The 12,043-nt window shown below is 40.8% G+C and overlaps 1 protein-coding gene across 7 annotated transcripts in view; it reads right to left on the bottom strand.

Moving 5' to 3' along the window:
• Positions 1-12,043, bottom strand: part of LOC144608514 (disabled homolog 2-interacting protein-like) — a 588,412-nt gene that overhangs the window by 111,121 nt on the left and 465,248 nt on the right. For all 7 annotated transcript variants that reach the window (XM_078426375.1, XM_078426376.1, XM_078426377.1 and 4 more), the window contains 2 exons: positions 11,344-11,497; positions 3,759-3,857 (listed from right to left, as the gene is read on the bottom strand). In XM_078426375.1, coding sequence (XP_078282501.1) covers positions 3,759-3,857; positions 11,344-11,497 — 253 coding nt within the window. The remainder of the gene's footprint in view (positions 1-3,758; positions 3,858-11,343; positions 11,498-12,043) is intronic.

Below are 12,043 nucleotides of genomic sequence, written 5' to 3'. Positions count from 1 at the left end.
CTGCATGCTAATGACAATCTAGTTGTGAGCTTGTTGCTGTAAACCTCAATCGGCTCCAAGAGCCTTGGGTTTGCATGTTGTCAGCATTGCGGGGCTGGGGAGTACAGAGTTGCTGGCCTGACATGGTGTCAGGATGGCTGGGGGTGGGCCCTGAGCATGTGGTCTGAGACCTCTTCCAAGAACTTTGTGGGGGAAACTGTTAGATCACAAGGGTGGAAGCAAGATACCCGAGTTTTCCCTGGGTTACAAATTTTCTTTTTTGCAAATTCGTTTTTCGTTTTTTCGAGTTAGTAATAATAATGTTTCATGGTATTCATTAATGACTGGATACAGTATATTTCATAAGTTTAATGATGATTGATTGAATGGTACAGCATGGAAACATACCCTTTGAGTCCACGCTGACCATTGATCACCCATTCACATTAGTTCTATGTTACCCCATTTTCATATCCACTCCCTGCACACTTGGGGGGATTTTACAGATGCCAATTAACCTGCAAACCCATACTTGTTTGGGATGAGGGAGAAAACTGGAGCATCTGGAGGAAACTCATGCAGTCACAGAATGAACATGCAAATTCCACGCTGACAGCACCCAAGGTTAGGATAACCTTGTGAGGCAGCAGCTCTACCACTTTATGGCAGTGTCGCGGTGATTACTTAATAAAATGAAAGAATGATAACGTGTAGATAGAGCAATATATGTGTTTCCATAGAAAACAAATGTTTGTGATGTGGTGAAATGGGCTTCCAGACAGCTCAGGAACAGACGGCTCAGGAATGGAACCCTAATTCAGCCCCAGGGACTGTGAGTATTGGATGCAATGTGGGATGGGAGAGGGTGAGAGAGGGGAAGATGCAGAGGTGACAGGGTGGGGATGGGCGGACTAATTCAGTCTAGACTTTGAAGAACTGCTTGCTTTGGGATGCTCAAGGCTGGTTAAAACCATTGGTCTCATTTCCTCTGCGATGCTCCAAAAGAAGATTGCACAGGGATGACATAATTTGATGGGAGCCTTTCTCTATGGAATTGCATCAGACATAAAAAATACCACAGCCAGATAAGTGCCTGGCTGCATTTGCTAAATTGGGATCAAAGGCAATTTTTTTGGAACACTGGTTAAGGCATATAGTGCTGAATGAAAAGAGGTGTACAAAACACAGTGTGGCATTTAACATAAGTTCTCATCTGCACAAATTCAATCAGCAATTGGCCTTCCAGAAACGAAACGAAGAATGTCATCAGTCAGAAATGTAAATATGTCGAAGAATTGCAACTTGGATAACATTTTACATTGGGATCAGAGCCAAGTGCTTTGATGTGCATAACTTACACGCAAGACTCATTAGGGAAGCCAAACATTTAAATTGGGGTCATTACAAAAACTATTTTCAAAAAGATCCTAAACCATGCAAACTTATCTCCTCACCGATGGAGAGCAGGAATTGCAGGCTGCGTGAGAGGTTCGTACATGCCCCCAGCCAGTGTTATCACTGCTGTTCCCTGGTTGCAAGGAAAGTGATCTTGCTCACATTGGAATGTGGGGGGGGGGGGGGGGGGAGAGTGGTGCAATTACTTTGTACACTTTAACATGCTGAGCACCTGATTATGTTCAACCCTAACTAAATGTCTTCACATTCTGCTGCAGTTCAGGTTTGCTCTACACAATACCACCTCGGGAAATTATTCAAATTATGAAATTCATTTGGCAGTATGCCAACATTTATTTAAAATCTGCTTCACACAGCCTATGCTGGTGAAGCTCAAGGGGATTTCAAATAAATGATAAGCCAATGCCTTAGGAATGACAAAAAAATGGTGACATCCAACTTAAATCATTTTCTGATACACCTGGCAACAAAATGAAGGTTGTTTCGGGGAATGCAACAAAACTATTGGCCCACCAAGTCCACACTGGCCATCAATCACCTGTTATCCCACTTTATTATCCTACACTGGAGGCAATTTACAAAGTCTAATTAACCTACAAACCAACACGTCTTTGGGAGGTGGGAGAAAACCAGAGCACCCAGAGGAAACCCACGTGGTCAAGGGGAGAATGTGTAAACTTCACACCATTGGCACCCGAGGTCAGGATTGAACCCAGGTCTCTGGCGCTGTGAGGCAGCAGCTCCACCAGCTGTGCTACTGTGCAACCCTAAATTACTGCCACTGTGTAATATAATTGCTTTATTTGAAAGAATCTTATACTACTCATTTCCAAATGTTTAACCAAAAGTTATCCAAATGTTAAACAACTGTTAAAGCTCTGTTCGCAGAGTAAAATGTGTGACCTAAATGGACATTATTACTGCATCGGATACCAAACTAAATACAATTGAAGTGTTATGAAATGAAGCAGCAAACCTAACAGGGAAAGTATGGTCATAACACTCTGTGTGCAAAGAATGTTGTACATTATGCAATTGGAAATCAATGCACAATTTCAAATCCAAAAACATATAATAATGAAGCACTGATTTCTATTCTGTTCAGTTAGATTACCTGAGGTAGACTCAATTTTCTATTAATGGACTGTTTGTGTTTACGTTTTATCTCAGCTCAATGTTGTTAATTTGTTTTTGTTGCAAAAGTAATTTGCATTCAAGCAAACACATAAGTTGGCAAAAGGAAACATAAATTATGTCTGCTTTTGCTGTATATTTTCGGTGATTGCGGATTTCTTTTGCTAATATAATTCAGTCAGGTCATAATCAGACTTCTGAAGACCCTCTGGCCATGAGGAGGGTCGCCATTGTAACTCCACTGTTTAAAAAACAAGCGACGCAAAAGGAAGGAAATTATAGGCTGGTTAGTCTGATTTCAGTGGTTGGAGCGTTTGAAGGCTCTGATCCTGTACTCACTGGAGTTTAGAATAATGAGAGGAAATCTCACTGAAACCTACCAAATAATGAAAGGCCCAGATAGAGTGGATGTGAAGAAGGTGTTTCCAGCAGTGGGAGAGTCTAGGATCAGTGGGCACAAACATAGAATAAAATTATGTACCTTTAGAATGGAGATGAGAAAGAATTTCTTTAGCCAGAGGGTTGTTGAATCTGTGGAATTCATTACCACATGGCTGTGCATGCCGAGTCATTGGGTGTTTTTAATGTGGAGACTCGATGGGTTGAATGGCCTGATTCTGCCCCTGTGTCTTCACTTCCCCCTGGTATTATATTCCACCATTGCACAAAGCTACATTCTACATGCTGAACCTGGGGTGGAATCATCAACTCCTGAAATAATGATACAGCTACTGGCAGTCACAACTCAAAATGGCAGGTGCATGTCAATAGGAAGCATGCAGGTTGTTTTATTAAAGCACATTTTGAGGAGCACAGGCATCTGTGTAACTCTGCAGACTTGCGTATGATACAAAATTGGGCGTCCCACTCTGAAATCAATGACGACTGGCTATTTATGTTCTCCACCAGCCTTGCATTCATTGCCTCTGGAGACAAATGGCTATATTTGACAAATTATGTGTGTAAAATAATAATTCTGAGTGCTTGACGGGACAAAGGATGAATATGGGCATCAAGCAGGACATAACACAGATAAACAGTGAGAAGATCACTGTGCAAATTGCCAACTATATATTTACGATTGCTTCCATGGAAATGCAGCTTAAACAAAACACTGACAGCCCGATACGCTGTTCTATGCAGAGCTCAAAAATCATTAATTGATATGAAAAACAGATGTAGAAGGCAGCAACATCTTTGAACATTATTATAAGGTAACAATCTTTTACCTTATTCGGCTGCACTGCACGCCTTAAATTTTCCATCCACTTATCTCTTTCTGCGACTGAACGGCATGAAAAACATTTGCTGCCAGTTGAAGTTGTCACCTGCAGTAAAGATAAATTAATTTCATTCTAGTATTTTAGCTGTAATCCTATCTGTAAAAATCCTATCTGCACAAATCAAATCTCCGTGTTCCTGTCAGGACAAAAGCTTCATTTGAAGTGATGATCACAGATGACCTAGCTCCCCACACCTCTGCCTTGTCACTTTGGAGAGTTTCTGATTTATTTCTGTAGCTGACTTTATGGATTTCATGTGGAATGCTACAGATGGACAGCAGAACCATCAAAACAGGGGAAGTGATTAGCCATCACACCTCCTTAGGAATCCCTGCTGTGAATGAATGAATGAATGAATGAGTTTATTAGCCAAGTATGTGCATGTACAAGGAATGTGCCTTGGTGCTCCGCTCACAAATGACAACACAAACATATAGTTAACAATTAAGAATAAAGCATAACCACATCAAAACAATAAGGATACAACATTACGGTCTAAACATGTGGGTGAAAATAAACCAGAGCAAAAAAGAGACTACAGAATGCGCAATGGGGCAAGGATAAAATCATATACATGATGCCAGAAAGCAAACACAAATAATTAGAGATGATTAATGTCCACTTGGAGACAAATGATTCAAGGTAGAGCCGTACCACAAGAAGCAACACCTTGGCGTGAGAGTACCCAGAGAAGGCAGCAGATTTGTGGGAGTTAGCAACAGTTGCTTAGGGCACCTAAAGCTGATTATGTCATGTCAAAATGACAGCAACAGAGTGAATGTGATTTTAATGTGAGGGATCGTTTCCAGAGGAAAAGATTCCATCATTATATGGATTCCTGTAATTAAATACATGTAGTTGAAGTTTGAAGAAGGGTCTCGACCCAAAATGTCACCCATTCCTTCTCTCCAGAGATGCTGCCTGTCCTGCTGAGTTACTCCAGCTTTTCGTGTCTATCTTCGGTTTAAACCAGCATCTGCAGTTCCTTCTTACACATATGCAGTTAATTAATGGGTCTCCCTTCATTTTAAATTAAAATGAACAACATTCATGTTTAGATTTTCATCAGTCCTTCTGTGTATTAAAATTGTTAAATAGATATGGAACTGGAGTGCAAGGTCACTTCGACAGTGCCAAGCAAAGGCATCACGGACGATGCATCTTGAATCCATGCAGTATTGTAAATTGAATTATTAGTGCTATATAACATGTTGAAATAATAAACAATAGATCTTTTGTATATTGCTGTATGTCCTTGGCATTAAAAGCTTCTAGACAATGTCAATTCATGACATTCTCCAAACTGATGGAATGGACAACTCTTCCAAAGGATGACTGGAGGACACTGATGGCTTCACTTCCCTGAGCCCTTTGTTATATTATTTTAAACCTAGTCACCTCATCAATAAGATTACATGCAGCTAACTGTAAATGCTATCTGTGAATGCAATTAACTCACTCCATTCAACAGAGAAAATAATGTACAATCTGGGATGCTTATTAATGTGCACACAATGTTATAATGTATTACCATAATTGGCTATGCATGAAAATGGTCTGAGGAGCATAATCAGCAATGAAGGAAAGAGTGTAAGCAAGAAATTAAGGTCGGCCCCAGGCTGTTTTACATGTTTTTTTGCATTAATGAGAGAGCTGGAACAGAGGCTTGATATAGGAGATTTGAATATGAGCAAGTATTAATGTAATTCATTATTTCTGTGGTACTCATCCTCTTTTAATACTAAGAAACTCATAAGAATTTGCAGCAGTATGAAACAAATAATGTTCCTGCATGACTGGCATTGGGCCAATCGATCCTCAGCACTTCCAACTTCAACATTATAGTTCAGGAAGCAATGCAGGCACATTTTGTGACCATCAGAACTCAATCCATTGTTGGTCAAAGGCTCGGGTGGGACAACCCACATGATGTTCCCACTTTACTCATGTCCTCATTTAGGTCAATATGAAGGAATTCAAAGGCAGAATAAATATTTGTAAGAGGTTACTTCTGTGAAACGCAGAAAAATAAATCTAAGTAATTCATTGTGTCAGTAGGAATGGGCTGGAGCATAAAATAAATTAGATAAAAGTTGAACATTAATGAATTTCATATAATCTAGAGATGGTGTACAGAAACGCTGCAAATCTGGTACAAATTATCTGTGTATATTTTAAGCAAAAGGCTATTAAAACATCCCTTCCATTGATGTTAGGTCTACCATATGTAGGAAAAAGGATGCTTTGAAGCTTTGAAATGTTATAGCCAGCAGCTGGCACTGGTCTGAGCCAAGTTACCGCAAAGAGATGAGACTGTGCATAGAATATTTACATAAATTAACAAACTGTGTTTAGAGTTTTGTTGTGTTCAGATGTCAATTTTTAAGGTAAAATATTATGCAGGATTATACTGGAAATATACATCAGCCAAACTGATTATTTGTAATATCAGTCTGAAGAAGGGTCTCGACCTGAAACGCCACCTATTCATTTGCTCCAGAAATGCTGTCTGACCCGGTTACTCCAGCTTTTTTTGTCTATATTCAGTGTAAACCAGCATCTGCAGTTCCTTCCTATACAAATAATTTATCCTCTGTTTCAATTAGACTGCTTGATTTTATTACCAAAGATTTTCTAAAGTTCTTCCCATTATCTGACTATTAGAATAAAGATGATTCTTATCCTTTTGCATTTCTATATGTTGATTGGAAATGTGGTGATAAAATGTTATTTGTTTAGTACATGCCACACACGGCACTGTTTTAGCAGGCCTAGACCTCAACCCACTATTGCTTCAGGCAACGTACATTGTCAAATTAGTTAATTGTGCAAGGAAAGCATTTAAATCTGCTCTACTGAGGACTGGTTTTGTTGCCAGCTGTGGAAAGGTAAAGAGGTTAGGCTATCTTCCCTTTGGAAGATGAAATGCCTGTCACTGAAGAAAAAAGGAAGAAAGGATTATACATTTCAAATTAGATTTACATCCTTGCATATGTGAGAAAGATAACGAGCAACAAAAGAAGTATTTTTATGAGGTAGTTTTTCTTTTATGAGCATATTCATCAGTTTTAAGTATTTTCTATAGAAATTACTATCTAGAACGTTCAACCTAATTATCAGCATTGGATGTGAAAGTAATTCCTCATTTAGGTAATCCTCGAATTGATTATGGAATTAAATCCCTTGAAATCAGTAAAACTACCTTAATTTCAGTGACCAAGGCTTATTTGAGACTCAAATTCAAGACACGAATCAAGTGTCTGCAATGTACTCTATTGCAGAACAGATTCTTCCTCAGGAATACTACATCACTGAGAAAATGGACATGATCTCCCAATACCTTTTCCTGCAATTTCATTTAGCATCAATTTACTTTGCTTGCAGAGTTAAAACACAATAAATAAATACCATTGAGAAAAGTGAACTGAAACTATGCAGACCAATGAAAGGTCATGATTGTTCTCCCCTTCCCGAGCCTTAACTGTGCCAAAGAACATCCGCATTCAGTTGGAGTCTCTTAATTACCACTGCCACTCATAGAAACATAGAAAATAGGTGCAGGAGGAGGCCATACGGCCCTTCGAGCCAGCACCGCCATTCATTGTGATCATGCCCACTCAAAAGGGCAATGAGAATTTGGGAATTAAAGCTGGCGTTCTGGCGACATTCACATTCTGCTAGTGAAATAAAAAGCAGTGATAACATCTGAACTCAAGCAATTGGAAGAGCTAAGGGACTTGGACCAGACACCAGAAAGTATACCTTGTATTTCTAGGGATGTACTTACACTTCTTCCTCACAGCAACTGGACCCAGTCTGGATCACACTGCCAGGGGTGTTGGTTGAGGCAGATACAATTGTGGCGTTTGAGACTTTTGGATGGGCACATGGAAGTGCATGGAATGGAGGGATATGGATCATGTACAGACAGATAAGATCAGTTCATTTTAAACAGCAACTGCAGGAATTTATAGTTTCAGATTGGCACCAGTAAAAGATACAGGCCGAGAAATGACTGTGGTGATATCAGTGAAAGTGCACTCAACGTGTTGTGTTAATTTGCTTTGTGTCTGCTGATACATCAATGGGGGAGCTCACTGAAGAGCACCCAGAGGAAGAGTGCACAGATTCATTACATTTCTGTCCAATAATTTCCAAAAGCTTTATTTCTATCTCTAATATTTGAATCATTTTTATTTATTACTAGACCAAATGGACCCGTTGGGCCCAAACCTCTCCTGCATTGGTGCAGCACTCTCTCCTCCCCCACTCCCTCCACTCCATCCCGCTCAACCCCCCTCCTCCCACAACATCCCCCCTTATCCCCCCCTCCTTCACCCCCCTCCCACCCTATCCCCCTCAACCCCCCTCCCTCCTCCTCCCCCCCATCCCCCCCTTCACTCTCTCCCCCGTATCCCGTAGGAGATAGATTTAAGCCTTAAAATGTGAATAACTTTAAAAATATAACACCGATTTCAATGAAACTTCTTCCATTAGCACCAAAGGGATGACGGTAAATAAGATGGGCCTAAAATTGTCGCGCTATCGTGTATCGTTTTGGCAAACAAACAACAAACAAGAGTTTTAGCATATAGATTTGGAAGAGTCAGCTGGAAACACTTTAACTCTTTATGAGACCAAATGGTTAATTTCTATTAACCATTATTGCATAGCAATAAAAACTTGGAAGCAGAGATTAAGGGCTGAGCAGTCATTAGAACTCTTTCTCCCATGAAAATTTATTTTTGAATGTCAAAGTCAATTTTGCTAATGACGGGATTTTAAATTTCATGTTCAAAATGTGTAGTGGGAAATCACACCGGATGTTGTGCAGCCATTTCCCAATGAAACTATTACAAATTCTGCAGGAAGGCCTTCGTTCACAGAAACAGCAACGAAATGAAATCCTTTACATCTCCGCAGTTATACATCTTTTAACAAGCTGCTCCATCTCGTCACTGACAAGGCATCACCTATAACAATTTTCTTAAAGATCAAACCTCACTCGTCACCCTAGAATTTGTTGTTTTTTGTTTAAAAAAAAAATAGGTGCAGGAGGAGGCCATTCGGCCCTTCGAGCCAGCACTGCCATTCATTGTGATCATGGCTGATCTTCCCCAATCAATAACCCGTGCCTGCCTTCTCCCCATATCCCTTGATTCCACTAGCCCCTAGAGCTCTATCTAACTCTCTCTTAAATCCACCCAGTGATTTGGTTCCACTGCCCTCTGTGGCAGAGAATTCCACAAATTCACAACGTTTTTTCTCACCTCAGTTTTAAATGGCCTCCCCTTTATTCTAAGACTGTGGCCCCTGGTTCTGGACTCCCCCAACATTGGGAACATTTTTCCTGCATCTAGCTTGTCCAGACCTTTTAAAATTTTATATGTTTTTATAAGATCCCCTCTCAACCTTCTAAACTCCAGTGAATACAAGCCTAGTCTTTTCAATCGTTCCTCATGACAGTCCCACCATCCCAGGGATCAATCTCGTGAACCTACGCTGCACTGCCTCAATTACAAGGATGTCCTTCCTCAAATTAGGAGACCAAAACTGTACACAATACTCCAGATGTGGTCTTACCAGGGCCCTATGCAACTGCAGAAGAACCTCTTTACTCCTATACTGAAATCCTCTTGTTATGAAGGCCAACATCCCATTAGCTTTCTTCACTGCCTGCTGTACCTGCACGCCAACTTTCAGTGACTGGTGTACAAGGACACCCAGGTCTCGCTGCACCTCCCCCTTACCTAACCTAACTCCACTGAGATAATAATCTGCCTCCTTGTTTCTGCCGCCAAAGTGGTTAACCTCACATTTATCTATATTATACTGCATCTGCCACGCATCTGCCCACTCACTCAACCTGTCCAGGTCACCCTGCAACCTCCTAACATCCTCTTCGCAGTTCATACTGCCACCCAGCTTTATGTCATCCGCAAACTTGCTAGTGTTGCTTCTAATTCCCTCTTCCAAATCATTAATATATATGGTAAATAGTTGCCCCAACACCGAGCCTTGCGGCACTCCACTCGCCACTGCCTACCATTCTGAAAAGGACCCGTTTACTCCTACTCTTTGCTTCCTGTCTGCCAACCAATTCTCTATCCATGTCAACACCCTACCCCCAAAACCATGTGCTCTAATTTTAGTCACCAATCTCCCATGCGGGACCTTATCAAAGGCTTTCTGAAAGTCTAGATCCACTGGCTCCCCTTCATCCATTTTACTTGTCACATCCTCAAAAAAATTCCAGAAGATTAGCCAAGCATGATTTCCCTTTCATAAATCCATGCTGACTTGGACTTATCCTTTTACTGCTATCCAAATGCACCGTTATTACCTCTTTAATAATTAACTTCAGCATCTTTCCCACCACCGAAGTCTGGCTAACTGGTCTGTAATTCCCCGTTTTCTCTCTCGCTCCTTGCTTGAAAAGTGGGATAAGATTAGCTATCCTCCAATCCACAGGAACTGATCCTGAATCTATTCAACATTGGAAAATGATCACCAATGCGTCCACAATTTCTAGCCACCTCCCTGAGTACCCTGGGATGCAGACCAACAGGCCCAGAGGATTTATCATCCTTCAGTCCCATTAGTCTACCCAATACTATTTCTCGCCTAATGAAAATTTATTTCAGTTCCTCTACCCCCCTAGATTTCTCTGTCCTTCAGTACATCTGGGAGATTGTTTGTGTCTTCCTTACTGAAGACAGATCCGAAGTATCTGTTCAACTCTTCTGCCATTTCCTTGTTACCCATAATAATTTCACCCATGTCTGCCTTCAAGGGACCCTCATTTGACTTTGCTAATCTTTTTCTCTTAACATATCGAAGGAAGCTTTTACTGTCCTTCTTTATATTCTTGGCCAGCTTCCCCTCGTACTTCATCTTTTCAGCCCTTATTGCCCGTTTTGTTACCTTCTGTTGTCCTATGAAAGTTTCCCAATCCTCTGGCTTCCCGCTACTCTTTGCTATGTTATACATCTTTTCTTTTAGTTTTATTCCATCTCTAACTTCCCTTGTCAGCCACGGTTGCCTCCTACTCCCCTTAGAATCTTTCTTCCGCTTTGGAATGAAATGATCCTGTTTTGTTACACAGTCCTAGTTCTATTTGTACACGTAATAAGTGTTATGATTTTCTTCCTCCTCAAATACGTCTGTAGCCTTATCCAACTCTATTTTCCAACTTTTCTAATGACAGACAATCTTTGGCTTCTGTGCAAGTTGTTCCGTCACTTTGCTGAGAGCAGACATTTCATCCTCTTCAGTTTCAGTCTCCAGCTCCAACAGCAGGATACAGGTCTTCATCAGCTCAACCCGCAAAACAGCCTGACTTTGCAGCCAAACTCAAAACTAAGAATCCCCTCTTAATACTTACACCATCTGTTCCTTCATATTTTCAAAGCTAACTTTTTATGATTTTGCTCTTTGTTCAGATCAATAAGCTATCTTCTATTAGTATGTAAGGACTAAAATCAACAAACTCTCAAGAAGTTCAAGTGCTGCATGTAACACTGCATCTTACCTCAAAACAGTAATCCTGCCCCAGGATGCTGCTGTGCACAGATTTAATTGTCACTTCTTCCTCCATACTGAGATCCAGTGCCTCCACCGCACTACTCGGACTGAGCAAAGACTCGTGAGACCGCGATTCTTTCAACCTCGGCATCAGACGTGATCTGCAAGAAATATCAAACAGAGGGTGCATCAGATATAAAATCCCCCTCATAAACAAAACTGAAAATATAGTGATTGTACGTCATAAATCACCCAACCAATTTCTGTATACAGAATGTAGTGCAGATGCCCATAAAACCTTCTCATTCGTCATTAATTACAGCAAGAACATTTTGTTGTACAGTAACTATGCAGTGATTTTTCCTGAATCGTTTCTCCTTGGCTGTTCCACTGAAGAGCACAAATTATGATCAGGTCCAGACCCTTTGCAATGAATATTAACAGGCTGTTCAGGTGTTGAATTAACCAACAGGTGACGTTGGTGAACCCTGGCTAGGAAAAGAACGTGAGGCCATGCAGAACTCTGTTCCTTGTCCTGATGATCACTCCTGGGGAATGGTTGGTGAGGACGGATAGGAAAGGTCGTTGAAATGCCACTTCCAATGAAGTATAAAAAAGAGAGTTTTAATTGTGACTACAGGCCCTCCCAGATTCCTGGGCACCAGGAATTTATGGAAACAAGCTCCCATAAATATTATTAAATTCAA

This window comes from Rhinoraja longicauda, chromosome 31 (assembly GCF_053455715.1).
Source record: "Rhinoraja longicauda isolate Sanriku21f chromosome 31, sRhiLon1.1, whole genome shotgun sequence".
Lineage (NCBI taxonomy): Eukaryota > Metazoa > Chordata > Chondrichthyes > Rajiformes > Arhynchobatidae > Rhinoraja > Rhinoraja longicauda.
The sequence above is the reverse complement of the archived record's forward strand: the minus strand, read 5'-3'. Positions and strand labels throughout refer to the sequence as shown.